This window comes from Gasterosteus aculeatus, chromosome 10, assembly GCF_964276395.1.
Source record: "Gasterosteus aculeatus chromosome 10, fGasAcu3.hap1.1, whole genome shotgun sequence".
NCBI classification, from domain to species: domain Eukaryota; kingdom Metazoa; phylum Chordata; class Actinopteri; order Perciformes; family Gasterosteidae; genus Gasterosteus; species Gasterosteus aculeatus.
In genome coordinates, this window is record NC_135697.1 from 10,733,389 (window position 1) to 10,759,817 (window position 26,429).

The 26,429-nt window shown below is 46.4% G+C and overlaps 3 protein-coding genes across 18 annotated transcripts in view; all 3 read right to left on the reverse strand.

Annotated features, from left to right (window-relative positions):
- elmo1 (engulfment and cell motility 1 (ced-12 homolog, C. elegans)) overlaps positions 1 to 2,291 on the reverse strand; it is a 72,361-nt gene extending 70,070 nt beyond the window's left edge. For 7 of the 16 annotated variants that reach the window (XM_078081706.1, XM_078081688.1, XM_078081696.1 and 4 more), the window contains exons 1-2: positions 2,096 to 2,255; positions 375 to 453 (exon numbers count right to left, since the gene is read on the reverse strand). The gene's annotated coding sequence lies outside the window, so the exon portion shown is untranslated. Of the gene's footprint in view, positions 1 to 374; positions 454 to 2,095 lie in introns of all 16 variants that reach the window. The other 9 variants (XM_078081685.1, XM_040188002.2, XM_078081701.1 and 6 more) reach the window with 8 other exon arrangements.
- Positions 2,292 to 4,707: 2,416 nt separating this feature from the next.
- On the reverse strand, positions 4,708 to 9,402 carry rp9 (RP9 pre-mRNA splicing factor). The gene is made up of 6 exons (XM_040188715.2): positions 8,920 to 9,402; positions 8,697 to 8,727; positions 8,473 to 8,602; positions 7,291 to 7,382; positions 6,749 to 6,810; positions 4,708 to 5,491 (listed from the first exon to the last, which is right to left on the reverse strand). Exons 1-6 carry the CDS (start codon positions 9,063 to 9,065, stop codon positions 5,311 to 5,313), a joined length of 642 nt encoding a protein of 213 aa, XP_040044649.1. The 5' UTR covers positions 9,066 to 9,402; the 3' UTR covers positions 4,708 to 5,310.
- Positions 9,403 to 10,202: 800 nt separating this feature from the next.
- rmp24 (ribonuclease MRP subunit p24) lies at positions 10,203 to 23,474 on the reverse strand. Its single transcript, XM_040188717.2, has 5 exons — positions 23,156 to 23,474; positions 19,604 to 19,626; positions 19,187 to 19,407; positions 11,587 to 11,783; positions 10,203 to 11,351 (listed from the first exon to the last, which is right to left on the reverse strand). Exons 1-5 carry the CDS (start codon positions 23,248 to 23,250, stop codon positions 11,189 to 11,191), a joined length of 699 nt encoding a protein of 232 aa, XP_040044651.2. The 5' UTR covers positions 23,251 to 23,474; the 3' UTR covers positions 10,203 to 11,188.
- Between the last annotated feature and the right edge of the window lie 2,955 nt (positions 23,475 to 26,429).

Here is a 26,429-nt window from a genome sequence, read left to right on the forward strand (position 1 = left end):
CCGTTTTAATTAGCGTCGTACCGCGGGGAACAATTAAGCGAGGCCACATTCGTCTCTTTTGGAACAGCGAATGGATCCAACCTCGAGCTGCCGACGGACCGGCGCACCCCTTCGTACCGCTAGCAGCGAACGCCGGTACCTCAAATGCAAAAGTCGTTGGTGGGGGAGGAGGGAGGGGTGGGGGGGGACCTTGAAGCAGTGGCACAAGAAGAAGAGAGAGACGACTTTGGGCCCTGGTTTCTTTTGCAAATTTCTTTTGCGATGCTCAGCTTTTTTTGTGGGGAAAAAAAAAAAATTATGAGGGGAAATGAGTTCATTAAGATGGACGGATAGCAGGCCCTCGCGTACGAGGAGGAGAAAAACAATTTACATACCTCCGTTTCCCTTGGGGAACAGGGAAGTAGATGAGCGAGTGAACGGGAGGCTGAGCAGAGAGATGTGGAGCGGGAGATGCTAAAAATTGAGAGAAACAGTGCGATGCAACGTGTTAGAAAGCAAGTGTGAGGGAGTGAGCTAATGAGAGAGAGATAACAAGGAGGGAGGGAGGGAGGTCTGACAGGCAAGAGGAGACGAGGTGAGAGGATGCCAAACGGTAGGAAGAGTCAAACAGATCCAATCAGGATTGCGACTGCGATGCAACTCAATAAGAGACGGACGGAAAAAAGTGTTTTCAACTGCCCCTTTCCTCAAAATTGGTTTTCACTATTTTAAACTAAACACTGACGTTTAGTCCCATCAGTTTCTTTGGCTTTTCACTTACGGCCCAACTCTGTAATTTGCTCCTGTGTTGCAACGCTTTTGGGGGGGAAAGCCAGTAAAACAAGAAATGGAGGTTTGCAGTGGGTAGTGAAACTTGTTTCTGCATGTGCGTGCATTCCTATGGACATGTAGGTCTCTCTGCTGGATGAAAAGGTGAAATATTACGCCTGTGATCGGCGGGCGGAGCGGCTTAATGAAATTGCTCAAGCAAAAAAAACCACACAGATTGGAGGCTGCACAGGTGAATCAATGCATGGCACAGTCATCTTTAAATGATTGATGTTTATGTTTATCAACCATCTGAAGCGATCTCAATCGCTTTTCGATATGCATTTGGACTCTTGTGCTGACCAATTTGAGCATAAACAGACTCAACCGGGGGTTTCATAGCGGTTACTGCTGCAATACATTGACTAAAATTCAACATTGCATCAATATGTTAATCTATTCCTCCAAAACACGGCACCCTGGACGCTTTTCTTTCAAATCATCTTCTCTTACGAATGAGTTGAGCTGCTCCACATGGAGTACCCTGTACCCCGTAGCTACGATGATGATGTTGTTCCCATTAAAAATTCCTGATCACAGTGTTGGGCTAGAAATTAAATGTCTAAGAAGCGAGCAGCTCGGGGGGCCAAGCTTTTTTTAGGAAGGGGGGGGGGGGCAACAAAGCAAAAACACAGTGAAACAAACTGCAACCCAAACACATGTGCCCGAGGGTCATTGCTTTGCTTCAAGGGGTTGCAAGCTACAAAAGTTTGGTTAACACTGGCCCCCACGCACGTGAATGGTGGGGGGGGGGGAGGGGCATCTAGGAGGGGCAACACATTTCTTTTTTTTTTTTTTTTTACATCAAGTGTACAGCGGGCACCAAAACAACAAGCCAGGGGGGCAGCGGCACAACTCGCAGTTGTTGTTTTTAACAACCCAGAAGTAAAAGCGAAGCGCGGTGGACGATGTGAGCGGCAGTGCGCGTGTGCGCGTGCGTGCGCGCGGAGCTGCAGCGACGCTTTAAATCAGACATGTCAATAAAAACAACAGCAGCGCCCCAGAAGCCGCTAAAGGCCACTTGACAAAAGTGAAAGACGAGGCCGGGGGGGGAGAGAGACACATGGACAGAGACAGGAGACAAACAGGCGACATGGAGCGCGGTGTCGTCTCGCTGGGGCAAAGCGCAGCGAGAAAGAGAATAATAAAAATACCCCCCCCACCCCCCCAAAAAAAAGACATCGCGAGTCCGCAACGTTCAGCGCAGGACGCGCGGCGAAGTGGAGCTAAAAGCACGCGCCGGACACCGAGACGTCGGTGCGAGATGAATGAACGCGGGCGGACCAACCTGACGAGGCGAGGACGCTTCTTTCTTCCACCACCGTGTCCGGAGTGCGCGCGAGTGTCGCCGAGGCGCGTGCGCGTATCCCTCCCGCTGGCGCTTCCTCCCTCTCTGCCGGGTGCGCAGAGATAGCGCTGATGTTTCTCCCCCCTTCCTCCTCTCTCTCTCTCTCTCTCCCTCTCTCTCTCTCTCTCTCTCGCCAAATCACAATGCGCGCGAGCCCCACGCGCGATTCGCGTTCGCTGTGTTGATGTCATTCAACATGAAGTTAGAAACGAGTTTGTATAAACCTTGTTTTGTAACTTTGTCGGATCTGTGTATTATTTGTGTAACCCCTGTTTTCAAGTGAATTATTGTTATTAGCAATTATTGATTGTCTTTATTTGGATCAAGCAGCGTGGTCACACGCGGCACGTGTTGGTTGATAATGAAGACACGTCTTGACATTGTGTTGACTTCGTTGGACCAAACCAGGGACATGTGTTCTACAAAAAACATGAAATAGGAGTCTGACTAAATCTATTTGATGTAGCAACAAATCCTGGGAAATAAAACCAATTAAAAAAGTTCCCAAATGCAATCAGTGGAGTGAAACAGTATCTTCAATATGTGTTAATTGCTCAGGTCAAATTGCAACATGGTGACTCAACAAAATGTGTTCTGTAATTCCATTTGCTTAGAGAACATATGTTAGCTTTGTGATGGTGGCCAGAGGTAATAACGTGACATTTAGGTATTAAACGGTACACGGTGAACAAAAAATTCCATCTGAATACACAAACAAACAAATGAGGGCGCCGTGTCTTTTCTCTGACAGGAAGAAGCGACTGTCTCCAGTCTTCCTGCCGGGAGGCAAAGGCAAACAGGAACAATGACTTCAATAATTCATGGTTATTGAACGCTGGGCTCCACACACACACACAGGACTGTTTGGGGGGGGGTGATTATGACCTTCTAATGGTACATTGTGTCTGGAAGCCTTTCGGCTCCGCTCAACGTCGGGCCTGCACAGAATCCAGTTGTAATTTGATTGAGTTTCTCTTTTTAGGGCTCAGGATGTGGAACCGTGTCACTGAGCCACACGAGGCCACTTCACTTTAATTGTGTCAGTGATTACACGCGGCTTCTGTCACGAAACCCGCGGCGTGTGCTTATCACTAATAGAAAGTCCTGCGGCCCATCCTTGTCTCCTCTCAGCAGGAGGGGGATTAAAACAGGAGCCCCGTCCCTCCTCGCAGATAACCCAAGGCAGGAAGCCTACCTTGTCTCAGTTTGCTCTTCCCCTAATATTTTAATTTGACTACGGGCATCGGCTGTGAAAGCCGGTCTCAAAAACAACCGAGGACAAACTGACTGATCGTCTTGGGAAGGACACTTTGAAAGTAAACAGACCCGATTCCGACTGAGTATCGGAGGGTGTAACACAAAGTTCAAATTGGGCAGAAACAATGTCTAATGAAATCCAAAAATGTAGTTTAGGCAACCTCAGCAAAGACAAGATCACCATTGAGATGAAACTTCGGCTTCAGAGACACATCAGGGCGCTTTGAGAGGATGTGACCTTTGATCCGAGTCCGCACTGAGGTGGTTTTAAGGCCGGGTTCTCACTTCACATCCTTTGCACATCTGGAGCGAACATTACCGTGAGCGGAGCGACGCCTCGTCACCGCGTCTTTCCCGTTGGGCACGCCGGATTATTATTAATGAGTTAAGTGCAGGGCTCAAGTCCCAAAGGACTAAAAAAAAGCTCCTCTGCGCACACGTCTGAGCCCCTAACCCGATCCCCACATCGAGTTTGGCTCGACCCTCAATCTGAGCTGTCCCCCGTCCAAGAAGACGGAGCGCTTCAATAAAGACTCTCCGTTGACCAAATTCTCTCTACGCGGCGCGACTCCCTCTGAGCGGCTTGTGACTGAATCTCATCTGGGAGATTCATTGTTCTACTCAGAGGGAGAAGTCACCCACGGTTGATGGATCTCACGTCGTTGGTCAAAGCACCAGAAACGTGATGGACAAAGCCGCCGCGAAAAGAAGATGAAAAACAACAAAGAGGAGCTCTGGATCGTTGAGTAAAAAGATAGCCGTCACCGGCTGATGTGCTTGTGATTCCTCACGAACACGTTACAGATCCACGGAATTCCTCCCTGCAGCATTCAAGCTACTCTGAGTAGTTTAAGTTTAGGCCACAAATCTAAATGGAAATCTAGTTTGCTAGTTCCCTGTAATTGTCTCCCTATCGGACTCATTAGGAAAAAGGGAATGTTTCATTTCCAGAGGGACTCGCTGCTCATGACCGACCTTCCTGAAATGTGGCCCAATGCCCCCTTTTGGTGCGGTTGCAGCTACGTCGCGCCGGTGGTGGGAGTCGTCTCCGTCACAAAGCCGGGGGACGGGAGGGGGGGCGGGGGTGTCGAGGAGGCGCTCTGAGGTTCCCTCGGATCGACAGCGGGACGAGATCAAAAGGGGGAGAGAAAAAAAAAACACAGCATGGCCTCAGAGGAAGGTCACCGCGGCGCAGCGTGCGTTCCACTGCATCGCCCTCAAAAGATTAAATTGTACACATTAAGTCAAGGCCAACATTGTTAACTTGGTTTGCGCAGCCTTCGGAGGGGTAAACATTGGAGAAAGAGCCATCTTTATTCTCAGAATAAGGGAGCACATTCACATACATTCTTTCCCAGCTCTGTGGTTTGCATTTTTTTCAAAGCAAATAAGCATATTCCAACCTCAAATCATTTCAAATATTTATGTACAGTCACAAGCACTCAAACATTCAGGCTTGTGTGGGGAAACAAACTATAACTCTACTAATTCCTGTCTCTCTTTCCACCTCTCAGCATTTAACACACTCTACAATCAAAGTATTTAATGCCAGAGAGATGGCGGCGATACAAAAATAGTGGAAAACACAATCTTTTAATGACATGCCGTCTCATCGGAGGCCGCAAAAGAACATCGGCTCTCACACCAGCGGGCTGGTTTTGTATCACTTAAGATTAGTTACGCATGCAGCTAATGCTTCCTGACACAGATATGCACGAACGTACTTAAGCGGGGGGGCGGGGGGGGCACATAGCTCCGTGTGGTTCTACGGTCCTGGAGAACACTCAGCGGGGGACCTTCAGTTTGTACAGTTTCACTCAGCAGAGAAAAAGCCCCCAACGGGTCTTCGGAGAGTCGCTCTGCAGGACACTTTAAATCGGTTTACGAGTACATGACACTCAATCGGAGTCCGATGAGTCGGAGGTCTTGTGCTTTCGTTTCCCTTTCCTCTTCCGGTCTTTCTTCTTTTTATCCTTCTGCTTTTTCCTTTTCTTGCCGCGATGGTGGTCGGACGAGGAAGAGGAGCTGTCCGAGCTGGAGGAAGTGGTGTCTTGAAGCATCTTCTGCAGCTGTTGGATCCTAGGGACAGGAAGAGGAGGATTAGCGTCAAGTAAAAGGGGAAGGCACGATGCAGCCTCAGACGCCAGCGTCGGCATCTCGGACGTCCTTGAGCAGGACGCGGCCTTCGTCCCGCCCATTCATCTCAGCCGTGCCCAATTACCTGTCGAAACCGCAGGTTTTTACTTAAATACAAGGCCTGAGCTCAGTTATCTAAATGACAACTAAAAAAGGTAATTCAGATATGTGAATCACTGTTTGTGGTAATATAGAATACCACACACACACACACACACACACACACACACACACACGCACACACACGCGTGCACACACCCAGGCGACCTTCATTACATACTTTTCTTAGCAGAACTTTTCACATTTGCCTTGTTGAAACACACACACACACACACACGGCAAACCTCACAAATGTTAACAGTAGAAATATAAAAGAAAGATATGAACAAATATACCAGCTATGTAAAATACGCATATCATTAAGTAGCCGAGCGAAATATATTCGACTGGGAATATCTTCAGAACCATAAAATGTGCCGAAAGAATACAGATGCAAGTAACTTGCTCATATTCTACATTTTCATCAAGAAATGCTCAAGACAACCAGCGGCCCCACATGCAATCGAAGAGTAGGCTGGGGCACGTTATGCCATCGAGCTCCTTCAGAGCAGCAGAGATGAAAGACGGGAACCCTCGGACGCAGCACCAGTCTGATTGCACATCAGAGGCGGGAGATGGGTTTTTAGGAGAGTGTCTGAAATTCGGCTACAACGACATCTTCAATTCTAGGAACAGAAACTCAGTCTTCCATCCTTCCTTTTGCAGCCATGGCGTTGTGTCCAACCAAACATAAATGGAACTTTCCAATCACGCATATTCGATAGATCAAAGTTTGCCTTACAAAAGGATTTAACCCCCCCCCCAAAATAAAGAAGAAATAACACGCAGCATGCTATCCACCCTCGTACCGTGTAGGCCTGGGGGGTACGAGAAGTAGACGCACAACTCAGACTTGGAGGAGCCACTGGCCCTTGAATAACCTCTCTGTAATGTGTTTAAAAAACACACAGACACACACACTTTGTGCTGCTGCTCTGCATTCACACAGCAAACAAACCTCAGATTCAAACCCCCCAGCGTCAAAGATGATCCGCTACAAACCGGCACTGAGAGTTCAACCATTCACCTCTGAAATAAACGCCACTCTTATTCATGGAAGCTAGAACAAAAAGGACACAAACAACATGCAAGTGGATGTACCTGGTTTCCTTTTCGTTCCTTTTGTTTTCCCGGATGATGTCGTACATCGGGTCTTCGTGAGCCTGAAAGAGCAAAATGCAACTCGTCATGGCCTTCTGTGAAGAAGGTGTGAACTTGGTAAAAAATAAGGCTCGCTGCTATTCACGCTAGATGCAGCAAATTATCCCAACAAATTCCAACCAGCGTCCTGATTTTAGTGTTGCGTCAGCATTTTTTTTTTTTTTTTTAAACGTCCCAGTGACAATACAGAGCACGAAAAAAATATGACAGAGTTGCACTTATGGTAATCATTGCAGAGGCTGTGTATTCCTGCGGGAGGCGCCGCTCCTTTGGAACCGGCTGTGAGTGAGTGAGTGTGCTGGCCACACGTTGATCGGTATAAACTAAATATGCCCCAGAACTATTGTTGGACTCAGCTCGCTCGCTCGCGCACGTCTCTGTCACAGCTCAACAAACTTACCACAAGCCAGCATACAGACTTTGATGCATTCCCTAAATTACTATGGCTGGGCTCATTGGGTCCAAGCCGCTGACACACTCACCACTCTGAACTGCTCCAGTTTCTGGTTGCCCTTGATGAAGAAGGGACACTCCTTGTCTCCCGTCCTGTGGCCGTAGCGCTTACATCTCCAACCTGTGGCAAAGGAAAGCAAACATAAAGTATAAATATATGTGCAGTTGGGGGGGGGTGAATTGATGTGACTGGTACATAATTGTGGTAAAAATCGGCATGTGTCCCTTCACTAACAAGTGAAAATTTGTAGTTTTTGGTGACACTTGTCATGACCAACTTAAAGAGACTTCATCAAGTGACTGATCCTAAACGGCTTTGCTTGCATTTTTCGCGTCCCCATCAGTCACTCTGATGGCCCCCGTGTGGTTAAAGACAGGACGATGTGTTCAGACATTTGCTCAGAGGATTAAGCAGGGCGGGCAATGCTCAGATTCTGTAGAAACAAATGGCAACATGTGTGCAACGAGTGGGACTAAGGAATGAATGGACATTGAAAATAAGGAGTCATCGTCCCCACCAAAAAGGACTGAAGGTAACCTCCACCCACACCACCGATCTCTACCAACAGACAAACAGCAGAGGAGGTGTTGAGTGTTAAGTACAAGTACTTTACATTTGCCTCTGCAAATGCAGAGGGCGGCCCAAACACTGGGGACATTTACTCGTAGCTACAGATGCTGAATTTTGGGTGCAACTGTTACTGCTTTAGCTTTGTTTGTACACAGGGTGCCTCAAAGGAATCTATCAAGTTGAGACCTTTCAAGAGCTTTTGACCTACAAGATGCTCGGCCCATGCGTTTGATCATAAGTCCCTCTCAACTTTTTCTTGATCTGTGGTAGACTTTTCTCAGCAGAATTAAAGCATGGTTGCGGGTTATGTAAACATTGGAAAAAAACAGGCTAAAAATAGGTGATGGACTTACTTTCCCCATTCAAGTCTTTCTGTACTTTTCTGGTGAGTCACATTCAATGTCACAAACCGGGGGAAAACAGGGAAATTGTTCCTTGTTCAAACTGTCAAAGCAGAGTTTGGTGGTTTGTGCACAGTGGAAAGTCAAAAAAAGGAGTCTGGTGGCTTTGAGGAAAGCATGTTTAGTACATACATGACGATAAACCTCCAAATTCCTGTTGATTTTACTATGCCGGTGCCAATGAATATACTTCTGCAGATGCGTTTGTCCCGTCCCATCATCTGCGGCGGTGTACTCACACTGCATCACCTTCACCTCCTTCCCCAGAGGCATCCACAGCCCGCGGGTGGGGGCCTTAGCCAGGAAGGTCCTGGCTGCTTCATTTCCGGGTTCCGCGGGGATACAGTCCTCCGGCTTGTCCTCGTGCTCCTGCAACAGCCACGTCTGAGCATGACTTTTCTCTGTATGTGCGTGCGTGCGTGCGTGAGTCAACCTGCTCGGCGTGCACCATGTGTCACGTTACCTTGATGAGCCCCGGTGGAGGTTTCTCATAGCTGCACAGACAACAGGACAGATGATACTCGCGTTAATTTATCACGTGACCGCAGCAGTTATTAAGCCGTTCACGCAAAAACAAACAAACAAGATAACTTAAGTAAAAGCGAACTGAATTAAAGTGAATTACTAGCGTGTGTAAAGTTAGTAGATGAATCAATAATTCATAACGTGGCAGTAACGTTACTCACAACGTCTCAACGTGTTTCAGCTGCTGGACTTCTTGGTTGAGTTTCTTCGTGTGTGTTTTGAGTTTCTCCAAATCCTGTTTGGAGGACTTGTGCTTCTTGTGTTCTCTTCGCTCGTCCTTCTCTCGTCTTCGCTTTCGGTCCGACATCGTCCCGCTACCGACGACCGGAGAATCATTCACTCAGAGAAGGCGTACCAAAAAACTCGGGGTTTATTTTGTTGTTCGAGCGTCGGCCCAGGTGCTAACCAGCGGCTAGCTAGCTAGCTAGCGGACCCTCTTCAGTGGTGCTGGACTTCCTGTGCAGCGGTTAAAGTCCAGCGCCACCCGCAGGGCGCCGTCGGTAATGCGCGAGGCGCCGGTGGACCCATCTGCTGAATGTTCGCGTTACAAAATGCATCGAGCGCCCACAACCACACACACGCTTATTCTGCTGTTACCGTATATTCACAATAAGCTATTCAGGTGTTTTCATCCGTGCTGTGGTGAGAGGTCGCTCTGCTCGAGCAGTGAATATAGAATTAAGTTACTTTTGGGTTCATGATATTTGGTAACTTGAGGTATTTTTGCAGATTCTAAATAATACCACATATAATTGGAAAATATATTATAGTGTACTTTGATACGAATAATCATCAATTATTTAGAAATAGGCCATTCTCCATAGCTTTAACAGCAGTACGTTTGTGTCCCATGTCTCAAGTCGAAGTGTCCCTGAGCAAGACACCTAACCCCTAATTGCTCCCTGGGCAAAAATGTAAAAAGCCATGGGTTTAAAGTGTAATGTAAGTCGCTTTGGATAAAAGCGTCAGCTAAATGACCTACATTGTAATGTAATCTGAGGATTTCTTCAATCTCTCCATTGATTATCTGTAGTAGTAGGTAGTAATTCAGTCATTACATACAATGCGTGAAGCATATATACACAAACTAATATACATTGTGACTGAAGAGGTATAGGCACAAGCATAATGCTTATATTTTACTAACCGAAAATCTTAGATCAATTTACCCTCAATAAAATTTGATATTTGATGTCATTTTTTGTTTAATTTATTTTATACGTAACACATGTTCTATTCAATTTGACTTTGTATTGATTGCATTTCTCATTTTTGGCAGAACAGTTTTCTGTATGTGTCAAGTCTTAACTCAAGCGTAAACAATGCAGCTGGATAAATGACATATTTTAGATCTACATTTGCACACAGACATACAATCTGCAAGATTGAAGATGCAGCAAAAACATTTTCAAGCACTCATCAGAGATTAAGATGAACGGCACAGTTTAGCAGACTGAAAGGTTTTTATTTTAGAGAATCACAGTGTTGGAGGAATACGAAAGTGAGTTATTTCTCAATTCAAACATACTGATCATAGAACCGCTAATGAAAACTGGTAAGTGATCAGGAAGTACGAAACATAGTCAATATATTCAAAAAGCTTGCTTTAAACAAACAATATTAACCTTTCAAAAGCATATAGCAAATAAAATATTTAAACAGTCCGCAGCGTTGAACATATTGAATGTCAGTGAGTACTTTCTGTACTGGTTTTAGGCAGATATGCCCATTCAATGTAAACCGCAACTGGTGAGTCTCATTTTAGATTAATTACAAATATCTCCACAGGTCACCATGCACAGTTTCAAAAAAAATATGCATTCATGTGAAAAAATGCAATGGCAATTTAAACCTTTGTCAATTTGATGTAATTCCAACTTCATACCAAATTAATTTACACAGACATCTCCCAGCAGGCGAGAGACAGAAATAGTGATATTAAAAAAAAAGTTTTTGACACCAAGTAATATGAATACAAAAAACGTTAAATGCACAAGTAAGCAAAAGTATATTGGCATGTAAACCAGCTTTTTATGTTTCACAGTTGGGTTTGCTGCGATGTTTCAGCCATTGAGAAATACTGAATTATTTCTCAACCCTAAAATAAAAATAACATCCCCAGTTTAGGAGATTAAAAGAGGCATGTGCTAAATTAGACCAAGCATTTACCTCCAACGGGCTCAGGGGAAGATGCAGTGACCCTGATTAACAGCTGAAATAGCCAGCCAGTGCTCCCAGCGGATGCGTTCAGGATACCAGGAGTGCCATTCCAAACAGCCCAGCAATAGCTGTGTTGGTGGGCAAGCTGTAACCCTTCACCCACCGGCTCGCAAACCAAAGTCCCCCCCCCGTAGCCTATGGTGTTAACGGGTTACAAATGTGGGCCTATACCCTTGTTTTTAAGAGTTTACATAAAGACAAGGAGGATGCTCAAAGTGAGGAGAGAAAATCTTTCAAGCCCACCTTCTTGCTACTCTGGCGGCCCTCTCGCATTAGTATCTTGCCGAGACTCTGGACGAGCCAGTTTTTAGGTTTGATGGGAGTCTTAGAGGAAGATGAGCCGGACCCTGAAGTGTTAAAGGAGGTGGAGGACCTGGGGAGAAGGGAGGGGGGGGGGGGGGGCAGAGAGAGAGAGAGAGAGAGAGAGAGAGGAAAGGGGGCGGGATGAAAAGTTAAAATAAGGAAATGTGCTGTCAACAAATATACAATCTGGGGAGCCCAATCCATCATCCTCTCGGATGTCCGTCACACCTTCCAAGTTTAGTTGATGGTCGCTGCATGTTGAAGCTTAGCTCCGGGGACGTTAATACAACGTTAAAAAAACTTACCTAGGAGTATGAGCGGGGGTCCGGTCTCTGCCGGCGTTCTTCGGGGTGGTCATGTTGGCCCTGTGGCTGGACTGTGGGGTCTTGTGTTTGGCAGCGCTCCCCGGTGTGCCGGTGGGGGTCTTAGCGAGGGTAGCTATGAAGTCCCTGTTCATCCCTTTGTGTCTGGATGTCTTACTGCAAGTGTGGCAGGTGGCCATCTGGGATGAGCAGAGGAACAGGACACAGTCATTGACCTCGCATCTATATTCCTCTCATACATAACGGGGTTTTGAGGTGAAGGAATATTTAGCAACAAAAAAAAAGAAAAAAGAAAGACAAATCTGAGAGGTTTTCATAAAGGTCCTTAAAAAGCCAGCAAAGCCGGAGCTGTCTGACTTTCTTGGGGGACACAGCGGAGTTTGCTGGGACTCGAGGGACGCGCGGAGCGGGACGAGCAGCAGTTGCGGCGGTACGAGGGGGGGCTGCAACGAGAAGTGCTCAGATGCCCTGTGGGACACCGGGCAGCCTCGCAGATGCCAGACACATCTGTAGCTGAGGAATAGATCACAATGGAGTCCAGGAGGCCAATTCACTCAGAGCAGAGGATTCACTCAGCAGCTGAGGCTCCTCACATTGAAGGGAACGTTTGGAAGGACCAATGTTTATACGGATATGAAAATAACAGTGGGAAACATGGACTGAGCCTATGAGGGGGCGAGGTGGGGCTGTTGCCATGCAGTTTTTACCCAGTCGTGTCTCGAGTGGTATAACTGTTCATCTCTATGAACAGTTTTTTTTTTACTTCTGTCAGTTGAGTTTACACTTCGCAGCACCTTACATGATGAATTTCAAGCAACTTCTCCGACAAAGATTACACAAAACCCTTTTATTAGACAACTGAGAGTGACGAGACGCAGCTGCCGCTTCACGCGCTGATGTCGTGCTCTTTGCACCCGAAAGTTTGAACCGTGCTCTTTTTCAATTGCTGTCCGCTCCAAACAAACAATTGGCAGACAATCACATCATCTGAGCGACGAGTGCAAGTGCAGCGACGGCCTGCGCGGCCCAGCCGGCGAAAGTCCAGAATGCTGATGGGACGGAAAACTCACCGACACGAAGGCAGCCATTTCAGACCGCGACAGGTGTCCGCTGGCGCCGGGGAGTTGGGTTTCGATGCGCCGGGAGTACAGAGTTCCTCCTCCTTTCTACGTGAGCGCGTACAAAGTGTTTACCACATGACAATGCTTGTCCAGCTTTATACAGACACCAAGCCCAGCGGGAGACCCCCCCCCCCCGCCTCTGCAGAGGGGCGCGGCTGAGCGGAGGAGCGACCAATGCGTCTGCTGCTGCTTCGTCAGCGGTGACGCTCGCAGCCGAGCCGGGTCCCCCACCCCTCCCCCCCGAGCTCGACCCCCGTTGTTTGCAAAGGGATCCAACCCCATGCGAGGAAAAGTCAGACTTTCGCCAAGTATCTCCAAACACAGCCAGAATCATTGGAATCCAGAAGGACTCTTGTGTATTTAGAATATGTCACCATATTCATTCTGTATGTTTCTGTAGCGGGATACAAGCTGTGGGAACTTCTACGTGAGGCCTTGTGTGATCATCATGAGAGAGGTTTACTTCCTCAGGCAAATCGCAAACAAGGCAGATTTGATTTTCAACCCCACATATCCAAAAGAACTGAGCGCCTTATGCATGTAGGCGTTCTTTGATTTATCGGGAAAACTTTTGGTAGAATCTCTTCTAACTCCTAAAAAGGTGAGCCTGTCCTTCAGCAGATGATGTGTCAGCCTGGAGAACATTCGGCGGTAAAAGTCCTCCCATCTAGCTCATTATCTCTCCTCCACTCAAAATAACTGGCACGCTTTTAAATCATCGCAAAGCTCAAACAATTTGTGATTACAATCGTTGCATAGAAAAGTTGGAACAACTCAAAGCAGCTATGTTGACGGTGCGGATAAAGCTGCAGCAGCTGGTTTTAATCCACAAAGGATGAATTTGGCTGTAGGTCGTAAAGCATTTCAGACTCACCACACAGACTCTATATTGCAAAAACACGGCAGATGATGTCGTACCGGCGGCACCACTTTCTGGTTATAGAGGTTTCTCATAAAAACAGACCTATAGACTCGAGTGGCACTCAACTGGAGGATCTGTGTTCCTGTGCAGACGAGTAACGATCCCTCCTGCTGTAGTGTCCTCAAGCCCGACGCGAGATGGCAACAACTCCAGGGTGTTCCAGCACTTCTAGCCTAGCCTCAACACTACACAATTTAGAGAGTTAAACGAAAGGATGGAAACTACAGAAAATACGCAAGTATCAAAGGAAGACCAATTACTAGACTTTAATCCGTGAGCGTCGACATTCACTCTCTGTTGGTATTTCAGGTTTATACGAATGTCCAGGGATAGTATGGTGTTTGAGCAATGGAGCGCAAGACATCTCCAAACACAACAACAACTCTCTTTGAGCTTCTGCAGCTTTGTGTCTGTCCCCATTTAACTACGCACAACCCAAATAAGAAGACGGCAATTAAACCCCTCTGAGCTTCTCTGTCTGAACCTATTCAACACAGGAATCATTGGCTGTGCCACCCCGGATCCGTCGACCCTCGCATACCTTTATTTCTGTCCCTATAGCCTGCTCATACGTGCAACATTAGTGAAACCTCCTCTCCTGTCTGCGCTGCTGGAGGTCAGCCTTGGTTGACTCCTTTGACCTAGGCAGCACGACAATCCCCAAGAAGGGAGCGATGAGCAGGGCAGCTACGGCAGTGACAGAAATAGACGCCTGTAAGCACCAATAGAATATAAGCGTGCTAAAGTTGGAAAACGTGACTGTTAATTGCATGCAGTTTTTCAGGAAGCCCGAAGCAGAAATATCTGCGTGCACTCTGTGTGACTAATTTGAGGACACATCAATGGAGCACGATAGAGTGGAAAGTAGAAGAGCGGCTGGGGGATCAATACGAGGCCGGCTGTGACGTTGCAGGCTGCCTCACTGTCTGGAGGCAGGCTGCCCGGTACGTACACAAAGACACGCCATCTGAACGCAGAGCTGCCTTCTCAACATATCACAAACATGGCACCTCCGATTCTCTCTTTTGTTCCGTCTCTGCTGATGATAAAAGGTCACAGGTTCATTTTTCTCAAAAGGGCACAATCACAAATAAATGTAAATCAATCCCATGCTGTATTGAAGAAGACAGAGACCATAAACTCATGTTCAAAATGCTTACTAAAGGGAATCAATCAAGTAACAAGAGTCTACTCAAGCAATCAATCCTTTAGAACCAGAGGAGCTGCCCCCTGCTGGCGATCGCAGAGAATGCAGGGTTAACACAAGGAAGGGACGCATGAGCAGATGGCACAGAGATTTGATCTGTTCTGTCAGGGAGGATTTATTCTGCTAACTAGATAATACCTAATGATGTCCAATGAACATCTGGAAGGCAACGAATCAGCAACATCACACTGGACGAATGCTTCATTTGGTTCTTTCAGATAAAGATAAACACTGAAAACAAATGCTAATTTCATAATCTGTGGAAGCTTTCTGCAGGGTGCGCAGTCACGGTTTGGATCTAGAAATGCGCCCGTGATTTGCATTTGGCATGTGTGACACTTTCTTTCACACCATTTAGTCTACATTATAATCAGAGGAAACAAAGATTCTTTGACATGTAACTATATGAACCAAACATAAGGGATAAAGGTTTTTCTAACATGGTAAGTTGGACCTCAAACATAAGGTGTGAGAGAAAAACTACTAGTATTACACAGTTGGAACATGTGCTTCTTTGAGGCAGAATTCTGTGGTTTAAGAATAAAAATATAACTAGGAACCGTTCTGGATTTGGGGCCCCGCTTTGTGGCCATAAAACTGACAGCTAACCGATGGCGCGTGTGTGACTGCGTGAAAGGTATGCGAAGGATGCCGTTAACGTGCACGCTGGTGAACCGCGACAGTCGTGCCAACTTACGATTGATTGATTGCCGAGTTTCAGGATGGGATTTGAGTGGCGAAGAGGAAACGGAGCTAATTGACAGCCGACACGTTGTTTCAGAGCAGCATCGAGTGACACAAACACGTCGACAGCTCACAGCAAACTGTTCAGAGCGCCGCGTTCAAAAGTGCATGCAAAGTGTGTGTTGAACACGATGCATGTTTTTATAGGCTTCCCCAGGTCATCAGTCACAAACCCAGCTGGCACCGACTCGCTGGGACAGCTGCTCCTGTTGTACATCGACCAGCTCAAAACACTTGGATGCGGAACAAGTCAAGACGCACGTGAGACACGAGTGAGTGTTTCTTGTCTGCTTTGTTTTGTAACGAGAACAAAAAAACCTAAGGCCGCTTCCACGGTAGCTGTCACAGATTCTCTCCTGGCCTTTCTCATCCCAAACCCACAGCACCACCCCTCCTCCTGTCGTCCTGTCACTCGCTGCCCAACCTCGAGGTGTCAAAACCCGCGGCGAAGCTTTTCCTGCTCGCTGAGAGCGAACAGACCCGAGACACCTCGGCCCCCTGACTCCTGTCATCTCCTTAAGAGGCACATTCTCCAGCCGCACTTCTCCAGTACAGACAAACCTGATGGGGGGGGGGGGGGGACATGGCCAAGAATGGAAGAAGGAGAGAAGATGTATGAGCTTAACGGGAGGGGACGTCAGTTGAGGTAAAACACAAGAGAAAAAGAAGGAGGGGGTGATCACGCGCTAAAGTGGAGACATGAATCATCACGAGAGGCTGCACCCACTTGATCTTTCCTTCTGGAGAAAAGGAAAGATCATTTATACCACTTAAGTTCTGTTTTTTGTATCTCGTCAGGGTAAAAATAGGTGTTGTATAACAACATTCAGTAAACCTGTGGACCCGTCCTCTTCTGCTGTGCAAGAATCTTGCACAAAAGAGTGTCGGAGGAGCATTGGCTCTGTCAATCTGACCCCAACTGAGAACACGACACAGCGCGGCTGTTCGGTTGAAACCACCAGGTTCAGATTTAGATGAAGTGAGCACTTCCCTGAAAGGCAGGGACAAGAACAATTTGACCTGCCAAGATTTAACACAGCCGAGAGGAAGAGAGCAGAACATGTTGGAGTTGTTGTGGGTTCTTTGTGAAACGTGTCCTTAAGTGTTTCCCGCTGGTTGCTGCTCCGAGGAATGACTCTTTCTCCCTCTTCATTCTGACACAACACGGGGAAAGAGGCAGAGGCATTTTTCGAAAAGTGAAATACTTTGTGCCTAGTAGCGAACAATGTGGCTGGCAAGTGTACTCATCTTGGCTCATGGAGGAAAGACGATGGAGGAGGAGGAGAACTCGCTGTTGTTTCACTCCATTTACGGTCTTTCCTCCTTTGGTGGGACTACAACCCCGACTTATTTCCCTATCTATATAATGCAACTTGATTTATAACAACTGGAATACATGGCCACACAGCTGAGGAAAGCAGGTGACGCGCTGGCATCCACATGACACAGGATGCGTGTCAAATACTGCACACCGCCGAGGGTGCGAGAGTCAATATCTGCTGGTAACGAGTATGCCTATATTTAGGGTGAGAGGAACCTATTGTATTTCAGGGAATTAGTATTGTTATTATTCTCACAACCTACGGGCCTCTTTGGGGGCTTTATCATATTCAAAAGGTTGTTCAATTTGGCATGCGTATCATCAAATTTGATAATTTTGGGGTTTTGCATTTGGGTAAGTGTCTGTATAGCGCCCCCTAGAAATGTGAAAATTACCCCACTAGGTCAGTTTCCCCTCCCCTTCAAATTTGGCACACCTGTGCTCTTGGACAAAAAAAGTAAATCATGGTATGCAAATGCACCTAACTAGATTTCCCGCAATTTTGGGCTTTAATTTCTAAAATGGTACATCAGAATGTCCTGGTTATCACAGAGTGCCACCTTGGCGATGTGTACTCTCTGCCTGAAGTGGAAATACTGTAACTATTGATTGTTTCCTTTTTAATCTAATCTGAAATTGACCAGATGTAGTCTTGTGATTGAGACCGTGGCTCATCACAATTAATCAGCATATATATTAACTATATGTTATCATATAGTCACTTCTGACATCTCTTTTACCGCCAAGACAAATTCCTTGTATGTTTGGCATATTTTGGTAATAAATATTTCCTGATTCCTGATTCTGATTCCTAAAGGACTGAATATTTCACTAAGAAAAGCTAGAAAAACATTTGTGATGTAACTTTGCAGTGTTACAGTGTCCCAGAGCACCTCCCATCCCAAGATGGAGGACTGCGTCTGCTAATACTCGCGCCGTGGTATGGACGAGCGTCTGCCTCGCTCCCAACAATACATTCGTAGCACGGCATGTTTGAATCGTTTCTCTGGATGAATCCTACAGTTCTCGCAGCGAGTGTCCCGTGACTAACAGTCGAGGAGAGCAGAACATTCTGTGCACAGCCGTAACTCTCTGCCCTGGAACACACGCGCGAATGAGACAATGCCGTTATGGAGCACTAATTCAAGACGATCTCGCCCAGGTCTCGGGAGAGAAGCAACGACAGCAGCATCTTGAGGAAAAGCTGCATTGCCGAGGGTGGCACAGGTTCGCGTTGATGTTGAGCGGGTTTGTGCATCGAGTCTTTCCTAAGTTCTAGTGATGAACGGAGAGGTGTGCCTTCGGAAAGTATGTGAAATGAATCTGCACAGCTATTTATGATTACTATTATCAAGTCGGAGGTGACAACATTTCTGAGGTGAGCAGATGTCAAAATCAAACCACAGCTCACAAGAGCCGGTTGGTGCAGCTGTGATGCAGTTTCAGAGGCGGTAGAATATTGCTCCGCTTATTTTCAGGGATGCAGACTTCAGGGGTGGTTAAATTATTTCCTTATTACCCAAAATATTCTCTACAATCCCTTTCTCCAGAAGACTCCGCTATCGGACCCTGGATGTGACCTTCAGCACAGTCCACGGGAGGAGAAGGGAAAGGAGCACCGAGCCGCTCTTACTCCACTCGCCCTGATTGCCTGATGCTGTTTCACTCTCTGGTACTAATCGCCTCCGCTTCTTTCTATTTTATTCTCTGTCCTCCTCTTTGCCCTCAGAGTCATCTGATATCTAGCGCGGGTCCCAAGTGCCTCGCGATGAACAACTGCAGTCAACCCGAGCAGATTTGAATGAGGCGGCAGCGTTTCCACTTCACCTGCTCTTCGTTAGGGCTGATTTCAGATCACCTGAGGGGCTCTTTCTCTGATGGAGTCTCTGATGGAGGCGGGTTCAGGGGGGCAACTGACCCGAATGCCACCAGCTCCAACGCCGGTTTCATTGGAGAGGGAAGGTAAAAAACAAGCTGCCATTGGGATGACTGTCAAAAAGGACCACTAACAGTTTGGGGGTCAGTGGGAGGAAACAGGGAGAGTGTTTTCAAACCTGGCTACAAAAAAAGGTGACCAGCAGAAAGATGTGACAGAGACGAGGCTAGCTGGCATTACTCGTTATGACCAGTTAAACACAACCGGTACAGAGGAAAAATATTAATACCCAACAAAATATGTTGCTGATAAAACAAAGCAGAGACTAAAATGTTTCGGGGTTAGTGATGCACAAACAGCTTCGAGGGGTCGCGGCGTTTCGTCTTCTCACCAGCACGGAGGAGGACGTCTGGAAGCGTTGCAGCAGGTTTTGCTGCACCAGGCCGAGTCGTTTTCCCCGAGCCTTCCTGCGCAGGACACTCTGCACCCGCGCCGACGGGCGCTGCTTGGGCCGCAGCCGCATCCGGTGATTGTCGGGCTGCAGCCACTGATAGCAGTACGGACACACCGAGGTGCTCTGCGGCAGGCAGGGGGGGTTCTGATTCGCTTGTGCTGCAGAGGGGAGAGAAGTCTATAAAAGTCTCAGCGCTAAATGGCGAAGGTTTTGGGGGATTTGGACGGGTTGTGGGTTTTGTGTGTTCTTTCCCACCGCGCAGTCCGTCACAGACGGCCGGGGGACTCAGCGTAGTTTAGTGAAGTTTATCAATTAGGTGAGTTTCATCAAGGCTGTGCGGGTGTCTTTACTTACCATTAGCCTTCATAGTGCCCTGCCTATGGGGGAGAAAAAGAGGAGCCATGTCATGATATTTTAAGAGTCACATGATTCAGTGAAAAGAAAACACAAATACAAGACAATTATGAAGTAATACTTAAATAATTAGTCCTTCTTGAACATATTACATTGTTAGTTCCCAAGAATGCTGTAGAAAAGCCATGTAGTTAAATTAACATTATATTTAAAGGCCCATTGTTAAAACTGTGGAAGTTAAAAACAGTTAGATATATTTAATAATAGAGATATTACAACAAGGAAATAAAGGGTTCAGACTTTTCCATTATGCGTTTTGGAAAACGTCCAAATGCAAAAACGAATAGGTCTCTCCCAAACAATATAGGTCACATTTCCACAGCATGTCAATTTGAAACGCTCACAGTGAGATACTTGTGCAAACACTCTCACTAAGCCACTGCTAAGTGCCAGTAAAATTAGCTCTGGGCTTAAGTCAATGATGGGAAATGTTCGCGCCAGAGAGGTGGCAACGGGGCCAGTTTATGGAGAGGAGGGGTGAGCTTTAATCTAAAACTGAAAATTGACACGCGGGCAGTTTGTTGACACTCCATGTGCATTACACTGCTAGATGACGTTAGCCAGCGAACATATCTGCCATTAGTCATCCTAAAGTCTTGACCCCCCTCCCCCCCTCTGCACACTCCCCAACACTTGAATAGTCGTGGCAGATCATATAAAGTGGTGGATTGTGTCTCTGTAGAGGACGAGCAGTGACTTACAGGCCTTGAGCAACTCCCCCAAAACACTTCTGTCTCAGCTGATATGAAAGTCCTATTTGCAATATGCTACTGTTACTTAGTAACATCATTGATAATCAAAGACCCTTTTGGCTGCACTTGACACCACAGAAAACGATGCGTTCTTCATTGTTTTGCAGCACCGAAAGAGCAAATTCTCTGAGCCGACTATGAACAGAGCCGCGTGTAGAGCTGCTGGATTCCTGGGAATCTGCTTTCCCCTGTAATGTCCCACTACTCTGCTGATGAGGCGACCCGCAGAAACGGCACACCGCGAAGACCTCTGCTGCCGCACTAATCCAATTATCATACTTGTCATGCTTCTTCTTTCAAGAGCACACTTAGCGGTGGTTATAAGCACTGAAGCTACGGGCCAACCACATGAACTGCTGACAACTGGCCGGATGCCATCAGGAGGGCCGTGACAGATGCAAAGGTTGCCGGGGAAATGGGGGGGCTGCGTGGGCTCCGAGGTGAGAATGTAATTAAAGAAAGAAGAGAGCATGATGAACATTTTATTGTTAGCATCAGGGCTTGGGTCACGTCGATATTCAGACCCGGCACGAATGGATCAGCACGGGAGGCAAAGAGGGGAGAAAATAGAGCTTTCAAAGACCACTGATGAAGTTTTGTGGTTGTAGCTGCTGGTCTACAAGAGTCCAGACTGATTGTTATGTATCGCCTTGACGTTGTTTTAAACTGCCCTTTGTTTTAAACAGTGTGTAACCTCATCGGAAATACTAAATGCTGGCCTTTTATTTGGTTATGGTCATCTTTAGTGTTGTTTTCACAAAGTCCCACAATTAAAAGATATCAAGCCATCAGTGGATTTCTAAGCGGTCACGGTGACGTCCTGCATGCTTTGCCATCAGAGCGCAGTCAGGCTCCACTTACCAAACGCAACTATCATTATTAACTTACTGGAAAGCAGCTTCACCAGCCTGGCAACAGGAGCCAAAATGAAGTGACGTCAGTTGACATACAAGGGCAAAAATTCATGCTTTAAACAGGCCGACGCGCTCACTAAACACAACAGACCCGCAATTGTAAAACCTGATTGTAACCCCGGGCAACAACACACAGAGAAGAAGTCATCATCAGCCCGACAGAAGGTGAAGAAAGCGGCAGAAGGCCGTTACACGATCTCCAACAAATGTTTAGTAGTGTGTATGAGTACAGACAGGCGCCCACGATGCAAAAACTCCAGTGACGCATGACCAAAACCACAACTGGAGAAAGAGGAGACACAGGAATCCCCCACAAAAAGTGGTTTATTATCTAAAAAGAAATACATCCATAATGCATACTGACCACGTATGTCAGCTATTTTCATTTCCTCTCAGTTAACTGTGGCCAAGACTCTATCTGAAAACTTTATTACGCTTTTTTTAAACAAATGGAGTCATATACTTTCTGACATATCATCCATATTACAACCCTGGCTCGAGTTCAGATCCAGTATTCAATTAGCTCATCACACTGAGGGGGGGTTTGGCCTATAGCTGCTAATGAGGTTTCTCCTGCCAGGCACTTTGGCGTGAAACCAAGCCGCCATCTCCGACAGCGGCCCAAACATTCAACCTCAAGTTTTGCCTGAAGGACGTCTGGTTATAGTTAAAAGTGATGAAAATGTTCTCTATAACCACGGCTAATCATAGCGAAAGCGAATCTGGGGAACAGATCGATGTATTGAAGCAGCAGTGTGCTCAGACACATCTGTAAAAATAACCCGGACTTGGGGTTTCACTGTTCGAGCCTCTGTTTTGGTTGCCATTCATGCTTCTGCACACAGATTTCCGGGCCAGGTGAAAGGCAAAGCCAAGACGGAGGATACGGGAACATAGCCAGAACCCAACGAAAACATTCGAGTCCACACACACACGCGCACGCACGCGCACACTTGCATTGCTAATGATTTAAGCTGTGATAGGGCTCTTGCACACATAAAGGGACAGATGCTTAAGAGGATTTCACGATCAATTAAATAAGGGAAGAAGCAAACGCAACAGAAGTAATGTAATGCAAAAAAGGACGTAAATTAGAAACTGGCGTGAAGGGCCTCTGTGCTTTTATTCTAAAAGGGCACTTTGCCTTAGACCTCACCATAGAGATCTACCCCACACTGCAAATGCGTGAGATTGAATGAAAGCAAAGTTTATTCGAATTAATCAGTTACAATTGCTCACATATGATGCACTTGCACGTGTGCAGCCACTGGACACATGTAGTTCCTGTGAGAGGAATAGCCACTAGTGTATGTGCGTCAGTCACTAACACGTCTTCGTGTTAGGAAATTAACTAAAAGGAGTGGAAATATGACACATAATCGAGCCTTGAGTGGCAAAATGAGCAACGCCAACAGCTGTAACGTTACATATCCAACTCCTTGAGCAGTGGTTAAATGTTAAGAGAACCATTTCTCACCACCAAAGTGCTGTCCTTTGATGGACACGTTATTTGAATACACTGCACGATGACATCATCGGTTACGGATGCCACGATGTTTGTGGTTGTCTCCTCTACCGTACGTCACTGGAGAACGTTATTTCTTATATTTCTAGGAATAACTATCACTTCGTCACACTGGAACAAACTAAAGTGAGAAAACAAAGACAGCTGTGAGCGCATTAGCAGTTTTGGGGACACCGGCCGGAAGTCAGCAGCTAACAGCGGTCGAGCTCCTCCACCTAGCGCCGACATGCGACTATTACAACAATAGGGAGGAAGAAGAGGAAGAAAGAGAAACAGGTGACTTTAAAACAGAGTTTCTTACAGGAGGAACCGCGATAGCTCCGGACACGTGTCTCTATACAGCCAGGACGCGTCCAGCAGGAACCTGTCCGACGTCTCTTCAGTCTTGATCTTCATGGCGAGTGGTTGACGCGTTGCTAAGGCTGGTGAAAAGAGTGGAACTCCACTGTTAAAAAGTCGTCTAAAACACTTTAAATGGTGTACACGGAGTTTAAAATGCCCGTAGGGGGATGTTTAACCGGGCTAAATATTGTAATAAGGATAATGCTACCCCCGTTCCTCCGGTTGGTCGCCCCACGTTGGGTCGCAAGATTGTGACGTTGCTTTCCCCGCAATGCATTGTGGGAGGCTGAGTAAGTCAGAGGCGCACTGCGGAGCGAATGGATGCCAAATCTGACACAAACTTAATTGAATTGTTAGTTTACTAATAAGAACGTCAGCCTGTAGAGGTGACTTAATGTGCTCTCTGAAAGGAGCTTTTTTCCATTATTCAAATATTGAATGACATTGTTTCACAAATTCTTCACAGGGACTTTTCTTTTTTATGCTTTTCAACCTATATCTTCATCCTCATCTTGATCCACAGACTTACTGTTATCAGACATGCATTCTCCTGTAGTAAATAAGAAAGCACACATTTGAATGTCACATTAAAACAGAACGATTATGTGTGAATGACACACACGTTGTCACCGTCCTCAGTGTCAGAGGGATCGGCCCTAACTGCTTGATCCTGAACCCTTCGCCCATGAAATGTTCCTGTGTCCATTCCCATTCAATATCAGTAGTTGGTACAGAAAAAACATTGACTATGGTCAATGACCTAACTGCAGCGTTGCAACAAATTAGGTATTTAAATTATGCTTCTTTACATACTCATGCACATGTAAACATGAAGTTTTAATGAAGTCATTTCAATTCAAACTGATTAAAAAGTTAGATTTGTCTTACTGATTTGTGCCACTCTGTCCCATGCAGCTTGGCAGCCATAAAAGAATGCGTCACCCCAAGAGAAAAGGTCACACCCACGTTGGGCCCTCATTTTATCAGACACAGACATGTCTGCTGACATTATATACATTGATATTAAGTTAAAAGGGGGGCAGTGTAAGGTCCAAATAAGTATTGTGTTGCCTGAGGGCAGTATGCCATAGAGGACTAATAGGGTCATTTTGAGGGAGACTGCCTCTTATGCCTTGTCTATTTTCTTTTTATTCAACATGCAAATCATTATTAGATCATTATTTCACTGTTTTTTTTTAAGTCTGTCATTCTATAAGATAGTGATGTCATTCAACAGGCAAAGTTAAATAACACACTATAGCTCAGGACTGCATTTCTGATATGTAATTTACTGCAACTAACTCTATTGAACAGATCTCCTCTGACGTCACCATTCCTTAGATCTTATTGGACAGAAAGAATTACCAATGTTACACGACGGTGGGCTACATTGACATCATTATTGCTGTATCCTGCGCAATAACAGACCTCATCCAGTCCAAGAACACTCGACTTGGTCAACAAAACTCGAGCTCCAGTCAAATGATTTCATCGTGTCTGAAAGGGAATCCTGATGGAAAGTGAATGAGCTCCAATGGGAAATTATATATTTATAAGCAGCAGCAGCAGCAAGTAGGAGAACCTGGTGATTGCGCATCCAGGATTACGCACACTGGGATGCGGACAAATGAATACACCGGACCGGTGCGTTTTACGCGCATTATCCCCTGGAACATCCTCCCTGCTTCACTCTAGGTAATGTTATGAAAAAAGCTGCAATTTTTGCCAAAATATGCCAATTTACTGTTAACATAGCCCCTTATAATGTATGCAATTATCACGTTAACCTGAGTAAATATCTCCTATTTGCCAAGCGATCGTTTTCACCCTGTTGTATTTATTTTGTTTAACTTTGCTTGGGCGCATATGCAGGCTGCAATACATACATTCAATATTTTTGCAACATTCATTTCATAAGCTTCTTTTAAAAGCTTTTTTTTTACAGGTCACAACTCTTTCTTTGTTATGTGTGTGCGTGTATGTGTCTGAGGGAGAATGTGCGTAAGTGTGTGTGTCCGTTTATGGAGGGCGGGGGGGTTGATGCCACCAGACGGGATGTATTAAATCACCGGGGCAGAGCGAACATAAACTGACGGAGGAAGCCAAAGTGTGAGGGATCGCTCCCCACTTTGTCCGCGGCTAAACCTTCACTTTATCCGGCGCTGTCAGACCGGCGCCTCCTCACAAGATTGAAATATCCGAGCGGTGCAGCTCCTCCTCCGTGCAGTCCGCGGTTAAACGGATTCCCTCTACTATTTCGGAATAAATTGACCGCGCCATTCCGAGGTAGAGAGGGACAGACGTCTGCTAGGTTGCTATTTGTGCAAACCGCATCCCGTTTTTACGGCTGAACGGGAGAGGAGCCGGTGATGGAAAGGTAGGTGCACTACTATTAAGTGTTTCCGAACTAAATTGGTACGGACGAATGTAGTTGTGATGAAATTGGATGATGAGTGGTAGAATCCTTCTCCACTGATGCCGTGCAGTTATAAATGAACCTGAGGAGAGTTAACTGTCAGGCACAATATAGTGTTAGTAAGTGTAGCTGCCTGGAGAGGATATTTATTTAACAGTAATAATAGGAATCCAACGGATGCTTTTCACCAGTGGGACCCTTAAACTTGTCTCCATTGTGCTGTGGCGGGACTGGTCTGGTGCCAGCAGGACTCTTCTTTCAGCCGCGGAGGACCGAGGAAGCACCCCGAAGCGTCCTGTCAGCATCTGCAGGGACAAGCCGCTCCCAGCAGCCGCCGAGCTCGCCATCACCTCCGAAACGCAACACCGACTCCAATAGTGCTGAGAAAGCGGCTGGAGGAAAGGGCACATTGTGCTGTAATGCTGTGTGTGTGTGTGTGTGTGTGCAGTCAGCCTTGTGTGTTGTACATCTTTGTTTTGCCTCCTCCTTGTCAGGCAGCTGTAACAAACTCGAGGGTCCACTTCAATCAGTTTCCTCCTACAGATATGCGCGTCCTCATGCGTGTCCTCTGAGGTCATTCCCCCGCACAACTGCCTGACTTCACACAGGGACATTTCTGAATTTAATAGTCCACAATCTGTATAATGAGTATCCATTCAAGTGAGTCTGTTTTCATGCTGCGTCCTGCCAAATGCGTGCAGTTGTCGTCGTCCTTTAACATCTCGTTTGTGCAGCCTCGCTAATCCCGAGTTTAGTTTTCAGCAGCTAGAGCTCCCGTCTCTCCTCCCGTGTCTCAGAGTGCATCCCAGCATATTTA